Source organism: Sinocyclocheilus rhinocerous, unplaced genomic scaffold (genome assembly GCF_001515625.1).
Source record: "Sinocyclocheilus rhinocerous isolate Xijiao unplaced genomic scaffold, SAMN03320098_v1.1 scaffold271, whole genome shotgun sequence".
NCBI lineage: Eukaryota > Metazoa > Chordata > Actinopteri > Cypriniformes > Cyprinidae > Sinocyclocheilus > Sinocyclocheilus rhinocerous.
The window spans coordinates 284820-304118 of NW_015657574.1; the positions used below are offsets into that span (position 1 = coordinate 284820).

The 19299-nt window shown below is 37.9% G+C and overlaps 1 protein-coding gene across 2 annotated transcripts in view; it reads left to right on the forward strand.

Annotated features, from left to right (window-relative positions):
• Positions 1-265: 265 nt before the first annotated feature.
• Positions 266-19299, forward strand: part of rnf144ab (ring finger protein 144ab) — a 22103-nt gene continuing 3069 nt past the window's right edge. Inside the window, exons 1-8 of one of the 2 annotated variants that reach the window (XM_016529359.1) lie at positions 266-462; positions 9955-10108; positions 10628-10732; positions 10862-10922; positions 11341-11542; positions 12443-12590; positions 12803-12892; positions 13298-14674. In XM_016529359.1, coding sequence (XP_016384845.1) covers positions 9974-10108; positions 10628-10732; positions 10862-10922; positions 11341-11542; positions 12443-12590; positions 12803-12892; positions 13298-13429 — 873 coding nt within the window. In that variant the 5' untranslated portion in view covers positions 266-462; positions 9955-9973 and the 3' untranslated portion in view covers positions 13430-14674. Of the gene's footprint in view, positions 463-9954; positions 10109-10627; positions 10733-10861; positions 10923-11340; positions 11543-12442; positions 12591-12802; positions 12893-13297; positions 14675-19299 lie in introns of those variants that run through there. The other variant, XM_016529358.1, reaches the window with a different exon arrangement.

Genomic DNA, 19299 nt, shown 5'->3' on the forward strand with positions numbered 1-19299 from the left:
TACAATAAGTATGAATTATAACTTTAATTATTTTAATGTGTATTTACTGCACAATTAATTTTGGTGCTGTGCTGTTCTAATGTCTCATGCTCAGGTCGAATTAGGACAGCTCTGTGCGCGATGCTGCTGACAAACACCAGCAGATGGCAGTTCCCGCTTGTCTGCCGTACACCGACAGCACTGTCCGCGTCGCGTCAGCAGAGGGCGCCCGCGAGCGTCGCGTCTCAGCAACCGCGCGCCTCCATGCGCAGTCAAATGGCGCCTCTCCAGAGAGGCACAACGACCTGTCCGACCAGCTGATGTTAATTAGGGCAGAAAGCGCTTGTCTGATATATTAGCCACTTTCTGTGCTATGATTTTTTTTATTTTTATCTGTGACAAATGTGGACGAATAGGAAGACATTGTGCATAGAGCTGATGATATTCTTATAACGGATTGACAACTAATAGATTCATCCTAAGGTAAGCGATGCATGTAACGTTAGTGTTGTTATTGTGACAATGGGTAGAGCGGCGTATTCAATGTTAGTTCGAACCATTCGGATATGGCAGCAGTGATTAGTTTTGGTTGCATGCCACCTTGCATGTTGTGTTTGAAAATGTAACCGCTGTTGACGCTGTTTCTTTGAAACACGTAATATACTGCATTTATTATGTGAGTACACTGGTGTTTGGGAAATCTCAGCATGTTGTCAGGGAAACTCCATTATATCTTATCCTTGTCATTTAGGAGGCTGGTCATACAACAACAGGTTTCCCTGTAGGGCTTTCCCTCTAAATATGATCACCAGTGGCTTTAATGTACTGTAGTAAGAACAGTGACATCTACATGGATGCTATTTTACTTTAGAAATGTACTTTTAGGAAACCTTAGTATTGTTTACTGGCAGCTAGACCACTCAGAAAACAGATGAGATCATGTGCCCCTCTTTCCCAGGATATAGCTCAGTCAAAACATGACCTTTTACAGTGTTTGTGGGAGTTGTTCTTAATAGTTTGTTATATAATACCTGACAGTCTACAGTTGATTCATTGCAAGAATATGCTTCCCACATTGGTTGTTTATTCAGAATGTTTAATAAAATATATATATATATACACAGTATACAGGCCTAGTTATTTATTAACTAATTCTATAGTTTTTTTCAGTTTTTCTTTTATATAAGTATTGGGTGTTTTTAAAGGGGTCCTATTATGCTTTTTCACTTTTTCAACTTTAGTTAGTCTGTAATGTTGCTGTTTGAGCATAATAAAGATCTGCAAAGTTACAAAGCTCAAAGTCCATTTCAAAAGGAGATATTTTATTTAACAGAAATCACTTTTCAAAAACTACAACGAACGACTTGTTTGGACTACAGCGCTTATTTTCCGGGATTTGTGATATCACAAATACAGACGAATGGGACGAGACCTGGTTGAGCTGCACTAAAGAAGGCAACGAGTGTTATCACTATGTCAGAGACACGCTAGCTTTCCCAAGGCAGACAAACTTAGAGTGGTTACAATCATCCGGGTTTAAATCGCGCTCAAATTGATTTGATTTTGGCGCAATATTTACACTGAAGCTCACAGCAGGTGGCTATGGTACTGAAAAAGTCTCCAGTAGGCGGAGATAACAGCGCATGCTCCGATGTCACAAGCCAAAAACTCTGGTTTCGCTGTCTACACGATAACACTGCAACTGGAGTTTTTGAAAATCTTCACCCTGGCAGGAGTTTTCAAAAATTTTCGGTTTCAGTGAACTGGTGCTGCGTTTGCATGTGGACGAACGGCCTAACCGCATAGAAAAAGCTGCGGTTTTAAAAAATAACTGCGTTCGTGTGGACAGGGCCTTAGAGTGGTTACCATCATCCGGGTTTAAATCGCGCTCAAATTGATTTGATTTTGACGCAATATTTACACTGAAGCTTGCAGGCGGCTATGGTAAGGGGCATGACATTTCCCAACCAGGCGCCAAGTGCTGCCAATCACAACACACTGGCGCAGCTAACCAATCACAGCACATTTCGTATTTCAGAAGGTGGGCCTTCATTTAATACAGGAACTATTTTAATACAGACCTTTAATACAGAGGTGTTGTAATAATGTAAAATATGTGAAATATAATGTGTTTTTTGAAAAACCTAGTATGAGAGCCTGTTTTAGTACACACCCAAAACAAAATCAAGACTTTGTAAAAGAGCATAATAGGAGGACCCCTTTAAAAAATCAGTAAAAATGGTAGTTTGCATGCCTGTATTTTGATATTATTTATATGCTTTTATATTTTATTAATATTTTGAATTAGATATTTTTTTTTTTTTTTTTTTTTTTTAACATTTTCATCATCCAATATTCCCAATACAGCTCTCACATCAAATATAATATTTTCTTAAAACACATATGATGAGAGGTCATCGAAAATACATTACGCCTCTCAGTAATATAATTAGTTTTGTCATTTTTATTGGTTTTAGATTTGTTTTTAAATATAACTATATAGGTTTTATTTATTTTTATTTCAGATTTAGTTTTCATTTTTATTTAATTTTAGTCAGTAACTTTAACTTAAAGGAATAGTTCACCCAAAAATGAAAATTCTGTCATTAATAATTACTCACCCTCGTGTTGTTCCAAAGCCGTAAGACCTTCGTTCATCTTCGGAACACAAGTTAAGAATTTTTTGATGCATTCCTTGAGCTCTCTGACCCTCCCATAGACAGCAAGGATCCTAACATGATCAATGTCCAGAAACGTAGTAAGGAGATCATTAAAATAATCCATGTGACATCAGTGGTTCAACTGTAATTTTACGAAGCTACGAGAATACTTTTTGTGCGCAAAGAAAACAAAAATAACAACTTTATTCAACAATTCATCTCCGCTGTGTCACCCTATAGCGCCATTTTGGAGAGTATCACATACGTTAACAACGTATGCAACATATGTACACTGATATGCTGTTTACGTTCAGATCAAAGCGTAAACAGTGTATCCCTGTGCATCCGTTGCATACGTTGTTTACCTATGTGATACTCTCCAAAATGGCGCTATAGGGTGACATGGAGGAGACGAATTGTTGAATAAAGTTATTTTAGTTTTCTTTGCGTATTATTATTTATTATTATTATTATTATTGCGTATTATTTGCGTAACTATTTAAAACAAATGTTTTAAATAGTTTTGGTCTTAGTTGATGATAATAACCCTACCTGTAACCACAAGTGTGGTTCACATCTAGCTTGTACAAACGCAATGTATTTCAGATTTTATCAGTCTGATAATATTTTCTTCCAGTCCTCAGTACATTGTAGAAGAGCAGGGCTGAGTTGGACATGTGCCTTGTTCATGCACAATAGACTCCTGCAAAGCCTCTCAGCTTACTTTGACTCGACTAGCAGCCACTGTTGGCATTTTCTGTGGTCAATCTGAGAGTGACCCAGATCATGCTTGATTCGACTATTGAACGCTAGATGTATATCTTTTGATTGGCAGCCAGTTATGAGTTATGAAATTAATTACTTATGAAGTTAACTGCTCTTTGACAGGAATGATAAGTCTAACCTGTAGTGTGTAGAAACCTATTATTAAAAGCAATTGGAGACTTCATTGTGCATTAATTTGCATTAATTTGGTTTACATGAAGATTGGTGCCTTTAACCTAAATTGGGATGTTCAGACATAAATATAAAGAGAGGGGAAGATGATTGAGCCGAGTGTGACGTTGCAGAAGTGGACTGAGCATGAAAGAGTGGCATTAGAGCAGGGGTGCCCAAACTCGGTCCTGGAGGGCCGGTGTCCTGCAGAGTTTAGCTCCAACTTGCCTCAACACACCTGCCTTCAAGTTTCTAGTATGCCTAGTAAGAGGTTGATTAGCTGGTTCAGGTGTGTTTAATTGGGGTTGGAGCTAAACTCTTCAGGACACCGGCCCTCCAGGACCGAGTTTGGGCACCCCTGCATTAGAGTCTGCCGTAGTACAGCTGGTCAGCTCTGAATGTCCCTTTCATGAAATGCACAGGGACTTCCCATTTCCGGAACAAACTGTGCCTGCCAGTTTTCAGTCTTCCTGCTCTATACGCACAAACACTTTAACTATTACGTCAAGGATTTGTTAATGTCTCAGCACAGGTAGGTGAATTGTTATTGAGGCCAGACCAAATAAATTAGCCTACTAATGTGTCCTTTATGAATTTTCAGATCTGTGATCAGGGAGCTGTTTAGCATCTCTTCAGTGTAGTGAGGACAAGAGGCTGAAGTGACTCACTGCATGCTGATCACCAACTTTACAGAATGAGAGGTGTATTGATGTCTAGTGGACCATAATATCAGCCCACATCAGGGGTGTCAGATCATTTTAGGGCATTTAAGGGTCAGACCGGACCTTATGTATTATATTTTCTTATATACAACACAAACTATTTGAATGTATGATTAAATCACAGACTACAGACCTTCACAGTCAAACTTTGACACAATCAAATGAGTATTAATGTATCTTAGTATGTGTAATAAGTTGAGAAATTCACATTTAAGAGTAATATTTCTTTTTGAACCTGTCCAAGTTGTCATGAGCGACTCGTACACACCGTAGGAAAAATTGACCTGAATCAGTCGTCACACAGATCCAGTTTCAGATGGAAGGCATGAATTTGCACGTAGTCTATGTGGGTTCTTTAAAGAGATTTGCCTCTTGAGCTGTAATGTGCAACACAATTTGTATCCGCCTTGCTGTGGCTAAAAGTAGCATGTTATGAATATATCATACAAATATGCAAAATGTACTTGATAAGAAGTCACAGCCAATAAGAGTGCTTGTTATTGTGTGACGTCAGTCATTATTTATATTTTACATTTTTATGATTAATGAATTATTTCAGCTCATTCATTATTTTAGCTTCTTCACGAACCCCATGTCCTAGATACAGTACAGGTACAGCCTCGAAGTACATGGTCTGGATATCATGGGTTCACTGTGAGGTCAAAATCAAATATTAACTTTAAAAAAAAAATTATTCCAGGCATCAAAAGAACAATGAATGGCACTGAATCTGAAGTGAACAGATCAGTAGAAGGTATCCCAATGAAGTAGGTTAATCTCTGAGTTAATGAGGCCACAGGCCAGTGACTTCAAAACCGAGATTACAAATTCACCAAAAAGTAAAAAAGCAACCTACTTTCAAAACCTCTGGAAGCATATCAAGTATTGATTTTAGACGCTTATGAGAACAGAGAATACACAAAGAACAAACTCTCCTACATATTTCTCTGTATTCCTCAGACATATGTTTATAGTTTCTCAGACATTGTTGAATGAGAGATGATGGGTGTGCATTTTGAACTGCTACAAATCCTTTGATCCCAGCCATTCACATAATCTGTTAAATCCTCTTTAGATCATGTTGTCTACACTGAAATGGAACAAGCCTTCTAGAGATTCATCTGGTTAATTTCTGGTGCACCGTGCGATTTGTCACTTTACTAACACTTGCTAATGATCTCAAATCCTTGTTTGTGAGATTAGACTTCTATCTGACATGATCTTATTACCCACATCTTCTCATGAAATGATTCAATTACACTGTGGTATAAACAATTTTATTATTTGAATAATGCATGGCTGTTGGTGTCTGCATATTTTGATCAAGCTTTCCTTTCAGTGTCAACAGTATAATTCCCTTAATCTTTTGAGAGAAAAGATAAAATGTCTCATTCTGAACTTTCTGCAAATTAAGAGAAAAAAAATATTATTTAGGTGATTAATCACAATCATAATTTTGCACATTTTGGTGTAGAAAAGCTTTTTTTGGCATACAAACCAAAACGTATTCTGCATGTACTTGTACTGTTACACTAGTTATTAGTCTGCGGAGCATAAGTCTGGGCACATATGCTGGCATGCGTATGGCAAAAACAGGAAGTGTTGCTGTTTCCTTGGGCAGAGCTCACATCCTGTGCTTGGCAGGAACACTGTCGGCTCCCTCTGACCTGCACACTGCCTTGCAGAGATTATTTCAGACCACACTGTTCTAAATGAGTATTCATGTGCTTGTTTTGTGAATTTTTTTTCCTCAGTGTGGCCATGTGGGAATAGACAGCAGGAAAATTCTGTTTTGTGCAAAACATTTTATCATTAACTATTATTTTATTTATTATTATTTATATATTATTTAACAATTTGAAGGGATAAACTGTTCACCGAAAATGAAAATTGTCAGCATGTACTTACTGTCATGTTGGTCTAAACATAAAAAATTAATAAGGACTGGTGTTGCCAATCATTAAAATGGGAATTAAAAACAACATATAAATGACTTATTTAACTAGTGTGCTATATCATGGTGTGATATACCACAACTGAGATGGTTGTTTTGATTCAGATTTCATCAGTGAATCGTTTGATCCTGTTCACAAAAGCAGTCTGAATGATTTATTCATGAAGCTGACTGATTCAGTTCTCAAATTCAGTTCAGTTGTTCAATTTGGGTGCAAGTATATGAACAGCCCTCTAGATTAGAAAATTCCTTTAAAATGAAACAACATGATAGTAAGTCAGAGTTTTCACTTTGGAGGGAACTGTAGAAAACTGCTCCAAATACAGTGACTGAGAACATTAGCAATATTTTATTTTCTTGTCAGGAACCAGGTTTCATGTCAGCAAAGTTCATGAAAGGCCTTATTTTTTCAAGGTGTTATTTATCAAATTACTGTGAATGCAAAAACTCTCTTTCTCTGTCTCAGTCACTGTCTTTCTCTTATAGCAGCAGTCTGACTGGCGCAGTTATGCTTAAGTATTCGCATACTCCTCCTTCGTAATGTAATCCAATTAGGGGTTGCTCAGGGATTTCAGTTTTGTTGCTGACACAAATTGGAAGACCTGCCAAAAGCATGCGTGTTCTGAGCACTGTCAGGCTTATTTAAAGTGTTGCTGTAAATGGTTTCGGCACCTTTTAAAAGTTTAATATGAAAACTGGGTGAGTAAGTGTAAAATGTGCTTTTAAAATACTTCTGTTTTTTTTATTGTCTTTTATTAATAAAAAATACTGATGCTTCGAGTTTATCCTTACATTGTCTTCATTAATGGAGGATAATGTGTTTTAATGTTTCCATCAAAGGTCTTGACTGTAGCCAAACTGTTTTTACCCTGCTCACAAGAGACAGTTGGAGCGACAATTGAGAACAGCTTAATTTGGCTTTAACCTAGATCGATTAAAAATAGATCTTACGTAAGACCTTTATCATTTGTTCTATAATTTTACTCATGCTTGTGCTAAAAGCTTAGATGAAAGCTATATTGGCATCTCCGGAGCCCCAGTGTTTTTTGCAAAACCAGTTTCTTTATTAAGTGATCTGTGAACGCTTTTAAATGTTCACACACTACAAGAAAATGTGCTTAACAGCTAGAAAAGCAGATAGAAAAGTTCAATTACAGTGCCAAACTGTTGGCCACTCTTTGTCTTCATCTTGGACCCAATGAGGGGTTCATTGTGCCAAACCGCTGTGTGACCCAGTTATATAGGGTATTTCCTGACCTTCCCTTCCTGACCCATAGAGGAAGAGTTCCAGATGTGGTTAGTCGCTGTCTAGATGAATGCACAATGGAGGTTTTATAGGCCTTCTTTCATGCCTGCGAATTTTTTTTTTTTTTTTTCCCCCCTTTGATTTTGGGTGTGGTGGACATCTTTGTTTCTGGTAATTTGTTCCTTTTAATTTAATTTGTTTGTCTAGTTGTTTGTATTTGAATCTGCTGTTTGAGTGGTTAGATCTTTGGTAGAGTGCTTTCTCAGAGTCCTATTGTTATTTAGTTGACATATATTTGCTGCGTCTCATTTCAGAGGGTGCATCCTCTGGAGGTTGCATTTATCGATAACTTTTCTTCTTTATTGTGGCTGTATATATCCACGTTTCATCAAATCAGAAAAAAATATAGGGCGTGACTTGAACTCATCCATTGGGAATTTATTGGATTGTAGAAAGTGGCCATTGCGACTACGATGGATGATTGTTTCATGTGAGTGACAGGTTGCTGGAGAGGAGCGATTGAAACTTGTCTGGCCATTGGATAACCTTATTGCCCAGCCCTCGCACCAATATAATATAGTTGTCCTGATGAGATTTGTTGTATTAAGGCTATACTGCAAGAATGTGGCTACCATTTTGATGTTTGAGACACATTTTGGTTATTTTGAAAGATTTCTTTCATAGTAGGGCAAACTCTGCAGTCTTTTATCATATATTGTTGTATTCACAGTGAGAGGCATCTAATTGCTGCTGTGATGTATATGGGCATCCAATGAAGTTCTGACAGAATCAGACATTTTGGTTTGCAGTCCTACAGTGTAACTGCTCTTATGACAACTGTCTAATGAAGAACCAATTAGGTGCACTGCACGTTTGATGCAGTGTGTTTGTCAGAGAAAGAAGTCTTAAATTGCGTTCCCTTCACATTATCGACACTGCCTCGTCCCATATATTCTACAAAATTTCATTTTCTTCATTTGTGTGGTACCATTTTAAGGTGAGGATGTCAGAAAGAGCTGTGATTACCACATCAGCACTGTCCTAAGATGTACATCATATAATCAGTCCGACATAACACTGTTGATTTCTCACAGTCTGCCTTGGCTTTTACCCAAGGTCTCACCAGGATTGTATCTGACAGCCGACAATCATAAAGAACAGAATAATCTCATCCCGTACACGTGGCTTTACATACGACATGTGAGTTACTTTGTCTGGTTAAGGCTGTGTGGGTGTGTGAGAGGTGAGAGGCTCAAACAGAGACACACAGCCTGCTGAGAGCACTTTGCTGTTTGGGCTGTCGACTGTTCCCACCACAACACAATGAGATACTGCAGGCGCAAGCACATGAGTCTCCATCTGTCTCCACCTACACAGATATCTGCTGTGGGCAAGCGTACTAACTAGACCATCTGAATGTTCCTCAACAATTAATTCTTTCAGCACGTGATGGTGTGTAGTGCGTGACGAGGTGAATCACATTACTTTTTAGTGCAAAAGTTTTGCTGTAGCATATTGTGAAGGTGCTTTTGAAAGTTCACGCATACAGTGTGTTTTGCAGAAGTCTGTTTGTTTTTAGCAGGCTGTGTTGCTTGTACTCTCTGAGGGAGTCTGCTCTGTAGGGCTCTCCAGTAGAGACGGTCATTAGTTTTCTTTGGGTTGCCTGGCAGCAGTACTGAGGGATATTGACATACTTGCCATTGACTGATTGGACAAGCCCTTGGCAAACAGCAGAAGCTCTCTGAAGGGAAAACTCTTGTGGCAGACCAAACATTTTAATAGATAAGGAGTGAGATTCCCCAAATGTTTGTATCCATGGTCATAGGGGAAGTGTCTGCCAACCCCCACTATTTTTACCTTTAAATTACACATTACAAAGATTACTTTGTTGTCAATGCTCACTAAAAGTTAATCTTTAAAAACGCTGTTTTTAAATGCTTTTTTCAGAGATTTTTAGCAAGTGTCAGAATTATTTATTTTCCTTACTGTTTATTATATTACTGTGATCAGTGTTGTTCTTTTAAATTGAAACGGAAACTATTATTAAATGTTTTCAGTAATTGAAATAAAGCTGAAGTAAAATAAAATAGACCTATAAATATTAGATTAAAAAGTTAAACTTGGCAACTTGCCTTGGCAACTAACTGAAATAAGTTTGAAGAAACTGAAATAAAAACAAATTAAAGCTAGTGGAAATATTAAAAATAAATGTTATATACAAAAAAAACTATTAATGAATGCACAAAATTAAAGCTGAAAATATATAACGGTAATTAAAATTATGAAATACTGTAGTAATATATTATTGTACTAAAAGTACACTGGTAGTGTTGTCTAAATTAAATTGTTGGATTTAAAATTATTGATTATATTTTGCAGTGTTCGGTTTTAATTTATTTAGATAAAATGATATATTTATTGACTGCTTCAGCTGTTTTTATTATTTCTGTCTTTTAGTGTCCCAGATCCGCGTACCATGAGCAGCTCTCGCTACGAACCCAGCTGGGACGTGGACCTGGCGCCCCTTCTGTCCTGTAAACTGTGCCTGGGAGAGTTTCCCCTGGAACAGATGACCACCATCTCCCAGTGCCAGTGCATATTTTGCAGTCTGGTAAGGACTGTGTCTTCAGAGGCCACTTTAGTGTGTTTTTCAGCAGTGTGCATTCCAGGCTAACAAAACAAATTGTAAGATAGCCTTTTCACAAGTGGGAATACCGCAGTAATGTAACTGCGCTAAATATACAGGAGCTGGTGCTCGTATGCATGTAAATAATACTGACTGTGACCTGCCTGAGTCCTATTTTTCATGAGATAGATAGATAGATAGATAGATACTGTTTTTTTTTTATGCTAGATATAGAATATATAATTGAGTATGTGTACATATAATTCTATACTAGTGCTTTGACAGTTGTTTTTGCCATGTGTTATCTTCTTGAATCTTGATATTTGCCAAACTGGCCTGTTCTCTACAAGCAGCTCTTGAATGTTGTCTCAGCAGAATGCTGTGAAGGTCTTAATGTTGGCTTGACTACAATGAACAGAGCGTTTGTGGGTGGAAACAACCACAGGCAGCTGTTGTCTCATTATTTTTTCAAAGATTAAAAAAATAAGAATCTGTCTCTTACAGTGTTTGAAGCAATATGTTGAACTCCTCATTAAAGAGGGCCTTGAAACGGCTATTAGCTGTCCGGACTCTGCCTGCCCAAAACAGGGACATTTGCTGGAAAACGAGGTAAGCTCACTTAAAATTTGTCATGTTTGCCAGAGACTAGAAATAATCGTGCTGTATTCAAAGTGTTACGACAGGCTCTTGCTAAGTCACTTGCGCCAGTCTTGCTCATATACTCTTTCTCTGATGTAGATTGAGTTTATGGTGGCTAGTGAAGTCATGCAACGTTATAAGAGACTCCAGTTTGAGCGAGGTGAGTTTTCCTGAGAGATTCATGAAGTATATTAATCTGGTTTAGCTTTTTAAGCCCATTTTCAATTATTGTATGATATAGATATAGATATATATATATATCTCTTATAAGAACAGCCTCTTTGAAAAGCCTGCATTAAAATTTGACACATTCATAAAACATTTACACAGTAATCGTGCAACAAAGTGATCAGGACATTAAATGTTTTATTCAGAATCAGCTTTTTTGCAGCTTAGTCTTTTTCACTGGGGAGGAAGTTCTTACATCATACAGACTAAGATGTGTTCATGCATCAACCTCTTATCTCAAAACAAAATTTGATTCCAAATGTCAAAACGGGAATGTAGATGTCTGAAGTCATTGTAGATCAAATCAAATGGGTCATAATTTCAAATACGCTGTTTGTTTTTCCTTGCAGAGGTGCTTCTGGATCCTTGTCGGACCTGGTGCCCATCGTCCTCATGCCAAGCTGTGTGCCAGCTGAATGAATCGGAGGTGCAGCCGGTGCAGTGCCCTCAGTGCAGTCTGCGTTTCTGCTCCACCTGCAGGGCAGACTGCCACAGTGGCCAAGCGTGTCAGGAGAGCCTGCCAATTACCACCTTCCTGCCTGGGGAAAAAGGGTACTTGCACTAGTGTACTTTAAATCCTCAGCGTCAAATCATGTAGCATTCACAGCAGAAATCTTGTTTCTGTGGGTGCACCTTATTTTGTAAAAATAAAATTAATGCCTTTTATTTCCTTCAAATTCTTTTAATAGGGTTTTCTCCCCTATTTAAAGTTCAGTATACAGATATTATTGAAGTATCCCTCTGTTTTACAACAAAGGTATGCATACATTTTTCAGAAACATGACTAGTATTATTCATTTTAGTAAAGTTCCTGTTTGGATTCAGTTTAATCTCCGCAAAATCATGGAAGAATCTACAATTTAAAAAAAATTGTGACATCTAAAAATTTACACATTTGATGAATTTACATTTCAAATGATTTCTATTTCTGCTGTTCTTAATGCTGTTCTTAAACTTTCTACTGATCAAAGAATTCCGCAAGTTTTTTTTTTTTTTCAGCACTGATGATCAGAAATGTTTCTTAAGCGGCAAATCGGCGCATTAGAATTTCTGCAGGATCATGTGACACTGAAGACTAGAGTAATGGCTGCTGAAAATTCAGCTTTGCCATCACAGGAATAAATTACATTTTAAAATATATTAAAATTGATTTTTAAATTGAAATAATATTTCCCCAGTTTGACGGTTATACTGAATTTTTGATCAAATAAATGCAGCCTTGATAAGCATATGAGACTTTCTTGCCGACCACAAACTTCTGAACTGTATTGTTTATATACACATTTAACACCATGTTAGCAAGTTGAAATTCTAGTTATAATCATTTCATAACATTAGGTAAAATCATTTCTTCCAAACCTAACACTACAATGTCAGAGGTATTCAAATAGCCTTGATGAAAACATGACACTCATGACCTGTTCTGTTACATGTTCATCTCCTGACTTTCAGCTCCAACCTCAAGAGTGAGAAGGACGAGGCTCCAATCAAACGCTGTCCTAAATGTAAAGTTTACATTGAGAGAGATGAAGGCTGTGCCCAGATGATGTGTAAGAACTGCAAGCACACCTTCTGCTGGTACTGCCTGGAGTCATTAGACGTAAGATGTTCTTACAGTATGACCTGTTTAACTCGTTTTTTTTTTATTATTATTTAAAAAATGTCTATACTAATTATTTACTGTAAAAGCATAACTTTTATTGGGATGTCCGATTACATGTCTTATTCCCTCAGTACTGTTATGCTTGGTTAGAGCAATATGTTGGTGGGAGTTTTTCTCCATGTAACTCATATTCATCTCCGCCTCCTCAGGATGACTTTTTACTGATCCACTATGATAAAGGACCCTGCCGGAATAAACTGGGTCATTCCAGAGCCTCCGTCATCTGGCATCGGACACAGGTATGTACCGCATGAGCATATCCCTCTAGACTGCAGATCTGAAGTGCTAAAGACAAGCTGGCCCACACAATTCACCTGAAATAACCCTCCATTTTCTAAAAGCCATCAGGGCACGATTTATTTTTCTATAGTAGGGAGATATTATGTGTATGTTTATTATTACAAAAGTGGCTTATGTCACATTTGCTAATGGCTTACTTTACAGTGCAGTACTTTACTTTAAAGTAGCACTAGGACAGACACCAAGATACAATCACAAAACCATTACTGCCCCCCTGTGGCTGAATGTCATCTGATTTGACATGTCATAGCATCACAGACTACCTGTAGTATAGTACCATATAGTCCTTTTTTACTTAACAATTGTACTCTTTTTCTCCCTGGATCTGTCACCTCTGTGCTCAGGTTGTTGGGATTTTTGCTGGCTTCGGTCTGCTGTTACTAGTGGCCTCCCCTTTCCTTTTGCTGGCCACTCCTTTTGTGCTTTGCTGCAAATGCAAGTGTAAACGTGGCGACGACGACCCTCTTCCCACCTAGCTCCGTTTCAGCTTCAGGAGGTGATTTTTCCAGTCATTTGACAGAGTTTCGGCTGTGATCCCGTCTTGTTCTCCTGAGCACACTTTGCAGGTGCATTGGTAAAAGACTCATCTGTTCGTGAGACTGCTCTTCTGAATATGTTGACCTGCATTGAAAGGTGTTACGGAGGAGCAGAGAAGCTGATTGGATGAGCCATTGCAGTTAAACAGATCGGTAGTGTTTGGAAGCAAACACTTTTGTTCTGTCCTTTTGTTACACATTGTCTTGTATCTTTTCTCAGCATCACTGTTTCTTCACTTTATGTGGTATTAAGGTTAACTAAGCTATTTTTTTATGTTTATCCTGAGATATAACAAACACTTGACAGGAAAACATTTCTTAGCAGTGCTTTCATAATTTTCTTGTTGCATGGTCACATAACCTCAATATCTCTGCCAGTTTGTTTCAGTTTAATTGCATATGCATGCTGATGGCCGAGGATGTTTCACTTTGGTACCTCGCACACAGGGGCTCTAATGAGCCTCAGACTACCACTTGCTTTTATATGCTTCCTAGACGCTCTTTCGTAGGACGGTAAAACCTTGTTCTTCCATTTGAATCTTCTCAGATACTGTACACGCACCATAGACGTAGCAGACATGTCACCTGATGCCTTATCGAAGCTTGTAGGCTTGGGTGTTGCTGAGAGATTTTATTATCCTGGTATCAGACAGTTGGTCACATCAATCACTGATTATAACCGAGCTTTAACAAACGTATCATTGAAGTAAGCTAATATTTTATACACGTTGTAAATGAGGTCATCTACAGATACATTTTGTTGACATAACACATGTTGGCTTTTGTTTTTGTTTCCAACCCAGAAGGGTCTTATCCACAACCTGTTGAAGATGCAAATGCAACCTGCATTACCATGTGCCTGCCAATTTAGGTCAGAGTAATCAGGCCAGTGAGGCTTAACTTCTTTCTTTTCAGGTCACTCTAGGAGTTGTGTATTTATTTTATTTATTTATTTTTTTGGAGTAATACTTTTGGGAACAATTTGCCAAATGTGACGTGTAAGCCCACGTGTTCACTGTCTAGCACATTAATAACTGGTTGATGACTAGGGTACACCTAGTTTTTGTTCTTGTTCTTTGTTAAATACAGTATGCCTTTAATTTGTGTTGAAACACTTTTTGTAGCTAACTGTATATAATGTGTATTTACATGTACATGTTTTTCATGTTTAAATATATTATTACGCAATGCAGTTGTTTGGCTTTTCTTGTGCATTAGAACAACTCTTTACAAACTATATTAAGAAAATTACCTTTGGGCAGAACAATATAAAAGTTGTATCTTTTCTCTGTCATACTTCAAAATTTTGGAGTTGAATTTCATTTTTTGTTTTTACGTTTAGCATTAGATTTAATGTGTTTAGATTTCAAGTCCTGGGAAGTATTCTGGGACGTTAGTATTTAAAAGTTGGGAATCATAAATTTAACAAGTTTTCTCAATAACACACCAATTCGGAAGCTTGAATTCTGGGCTTCCCACACAAAATTATGACTTTTGGTTAATAAAAATAAAACAAAATTTTGGAAGGGCAAAAATATCAAAGTTGAACCAATTTTCTTTCATAGGTGTAGTTGTAAAGGCATATTATGTTAAATCAGCAAAAATATATTTGAAAAAAATAAATGAAGGTTTTTTTTTGTTTTGTTTTTTATCCAGTCAACATTCAGAATACTAATGTTGACTAAACTAATTAATACAAATCCATCCAGCCAATATTGAGATCCTTCCGCACGTGCACGAGCCTGAGTGATTTAGCGGGTTTCACGAGACAACGGCCACCATTTTGTCAAGTTCACGCGTCAGGTAAGTGCCACTAAATAAAATATATTTTTTAGACCAAATTTATCGACAAAATCGTACAATATATTCGATGTTTTTGAGTGGATATTTAGAAGTGTTTTATAAGTAATATGTCTGAAGAAAAGAGGAAATTTAAGTTAAGTGCATGTCAAATTCACACGTCAGGTAAGTGGCACTGAATAAATATTTGTATTTAGACTGAATTTATCAAAATGTATTAATTAAAAAGCTGTAAAAGTTTTATTCAAAACATTTATACACAAACATACAATGGCACCCATTCACGTCCATTATAAAGGTTGGAAGAGCCATGCCATTTTTTTATATATATTTACCCCAATTGTATTTGTCGGAAAGAATAAAGTCATACACATAGGATGTATCCAGAATGTATTAATTAAAAAGCTGTAAACGTTTTATTCAAAACGTATATTTATACACAAACATACAATGGCACCCATTCACGTCCATTATAAAGGTTGGAAGAGCCATGCCATTTTTTTATATATATTTACCCCAATTGTATTTGTCTGAAAGAATAAAGTCATACACATAGGATGTATCCAGGGTGAGTAAAACATGGGGTAATTTTTAAAAAAATTGTGAACTATCCCTTGAATGATGAAATTCTTTTAAAAATTCTTATATTTATATGTAATAAAGTCATACACATAGGATGTATCCAGGGTGAGTAAAACATGGGGTAATTTTTAAAAAAAAATTTGTGAACTATCCCTTGAATGATGAAATTCTTTTAAAAATTCTTATATTTATATGTTGGATGCTCCAATTTATTCTATTCTCTTAAATAAAAGTGGCCCATCTCTGCTTTGTAATCTCTCTGGTTAGCACGTTTCATGAGGACTACAACCATTGACTAATTCAAGCACATGGTTAACATGTGTTGTGTATGTAGCAGTTTTAGCAACTTTTGCTTTTAAAGCACACATTTATGAAATTAATGTTTTAAAGTTTAAAAGACATTTGCTTTAATTCTAACATCCTTATTCTAAATGGACTTTTTGGGCCATAAAGGTATATGTCATCATTTGACATTTTCCCCCTCAAACGCTGAAACTACTGTTTATAACTTACATGCTGTTTTTTCGTGACTGTCCACGTAAATATGAGGCGATTGGGTGTCTGTTGCTAAAAATTTAAACGTATTATTGTAACCTTGCATTGTTTCACACTGCACAAGTATGACGGAACAGGGTTTTATAACCCTGGATAAAAAGTAGTGCTGCTAACCCCGCATCTGAATGAAATGCCCACCTTCAAAAGGGGTTTAGAAAGCAGTCTGCTTAAAGGGTTAGTTCACCCAAAAATGAAAATTAGCCCATGTTTTACTCCCTCAAGGCATCCTAGGTGTATATGTCGTTCTTCTTTCAGACGAACTCAATCGGAGTTGTATTAAAAATTGTCCTGGCACTTCCAAGCTTTATAATAGCATTGGGTGGGTGTTTTTTGAATAGTCCAAAAGAACGAAGTCAAATAAAGTGCATCCATCCATAATAAAACGTGCCTCACACAGCTCCGAGAAGTGAATAAGGACCACCTGCAGCGAATCAATATGTTTTTGTAAGAAAAATATCCATATTTAAAACGTTATGAATGTGCTTTGACTATTTTTGGACTGTTAAAAAAAACACCCTCCCAATGCCATTATAAAAGTTTGGAAGAGCAAGGACAATTTTTAATACAACTCTGATTGGATTCGTCTGAAAGAAGAACGTCATATACACCTGGAGTAAAACATGGGCTAATTTAAATTTTTGGGTGAACTAACCCTTTAAGCCCAGTGTTACCACTTCTCAAATGTCTTACAATAAATCCATGTGAAGTCTCCCAAGAAGTTCCATAGTTTTCCATCCATCCTAAATGCTCTATCAAACATGTCAACGTCCATCTATTGAAGAGCGTGAGAGGTTTCGCTGGGGTTCTGCAGCATCTGGTGGGAAGCCGAAGGGCCGTGGCTGACTGAGCAGAGGGGCTCTCGCGGGGCCAGTGGGCATCTGCCTCGACCTGCTACACTTCACCCTCCAGCATCATATATTCATGCGCTGCTCCCCCCGCACCATCTGTGTCTACGCTCACCAGCGGTTCGCACACAAGCTCTGGTGACACGCAGGACGGGCAGAGCAGGGGTAGGGCATGGCCGCGCTAGAGCAGACTGCGGAGCACTACGTCGTGCAAACACGTAGGAAAGCGAGAGACAGGAGCACAGCTGTCTTCCTGTCACTACACTCGCTTGAATGTTAAATTAGAGTTGTGAGCATGTGTCCGGAATGCTCGTTTTTGAGTTTCAAGTAAAGGCTTAACATGCTACTTTGTGCTTTTACTTAGTTGCACTGCATGTATTCAGCCACAAGATGGTATGACTGACCCACTTTTTACCTTTATGTAAAGTCAGCAGTCTAAAGCCACTCACTCCGATTATTGGAGTTTTACTTTATGTAATAAACCTAAAACACCCTGTTAGTCTTAGTTTTCTGCATGTGACCCACTGCTTCCACCATCTCTGACCAGACCTCGCTTTCCTCCGTCGTGTGCCCCATCCGAGCAGCTGAGACCCAGCGGCTCGCTGGCAGGTGTTGGTCCTCCTGTCGGCCGCAGCTAAGGGAACTTCACTGGGCCTTTGTGCCCGCTTCAGCCTGGCTCTGCCGTCCCGTTGGCAGATGGCATCAAGCTGCGGGCGCCTCTCCCAACTATAATTACCAGCTTCAGCTACAGATGGAGACAAGCAGGCGCGATGGTCCCTGTATCCTCTGTGGCCTTCACCAACCTCCGCAGTCTGCCCTGAAAAGCCTAAACAGGCCTGCTGCTAGGACAAACCACCACACACTTCACCAACTGCTAAAGTGTCTGTGAGCTTCCTGCAGATTAAATACTGTGTAGATGTTCCATCGTTAGTGTAATATCAGATATGCACTATTAGCTTAGTATTATTGTTATTAACACAAATTAATGTAAGCTAAGATGTAAGTACTATTTTATCAGCTTCTCAATTAGTTTAAGCTGTTGGCATTCATTCTTTATTGTCCAGTATTGCATCTTACATTGCATTGTATTACTTTTGATTGAATTACTTTTTGTTCTTGTTGATGTTGTGGAAAACAAATTTAGATACATAGATAGATATAAATAAATAGATTCTTTTTTTAGTTTAACTCTTAGTTTGCTGCTTCAGTATTTGTAGATTATTTTTCCACATGTTTCTATGGTATACTGAAAAACAATGATAAGCATATAAGTTTTAAAGGCTTTTATTGGCAAAAAATATAATGAGTCAATATTTACAGTGTTGACCCTTATTCTTCATAACCTCTGCAATTCGCTCTGGCATGCTGGATATTAGCTTCTGGGCCAAATCCTGACGGGCCCACTCACTTGGTTGAAAAGCAACCCCACACATGGATGGTCTCAGGATGCTTCTCTGTTTGCACAACACAGGACTCATGGTAGCGTTGACTTTTCTTCTCCGAACAATCGATTTTCCAAACAGTCGGAAGGGAGCTTCATCAGAGAAAATAACTTTGCACCAGTCTTCTGCTGTTCAATCCTTGTACTTCCTGCAGAATTTCAGTCTGCCCTTACCGTTTTTCTTGGAGAGAAGTGGCTTCTTTGCTGCCCTTCTTGACACCAGGCCTGAAGACTTCTTCACTGCAGTCGAGCCTCTCTCCTTGAAGTTCTTGATGATCCGGTAAATGGTTCTTTCAGGTGCAATATTCTTTGTAGCACTTTCCTTGCATATGAGGTCATTTTGATGCAAAGCGATGATGGCTGCACGTGTTTCTTTGGCGGTAACCATTGCTAACAAGAACACAATGATTGGAAGCGCTTCTTCCCTCCTTTTATAGCAATCAGTCTGCTCTTACAATCTAATTAGTATGATAGTAACCTGACTAGTACTAATTTACACTTTCACATGTGCTGCTGATATGATTAGTCAATTAACGTCAGCTGGTCATTTTGTGTCAGGATCAAAAAACAGTGAAATTAGTTTTTTT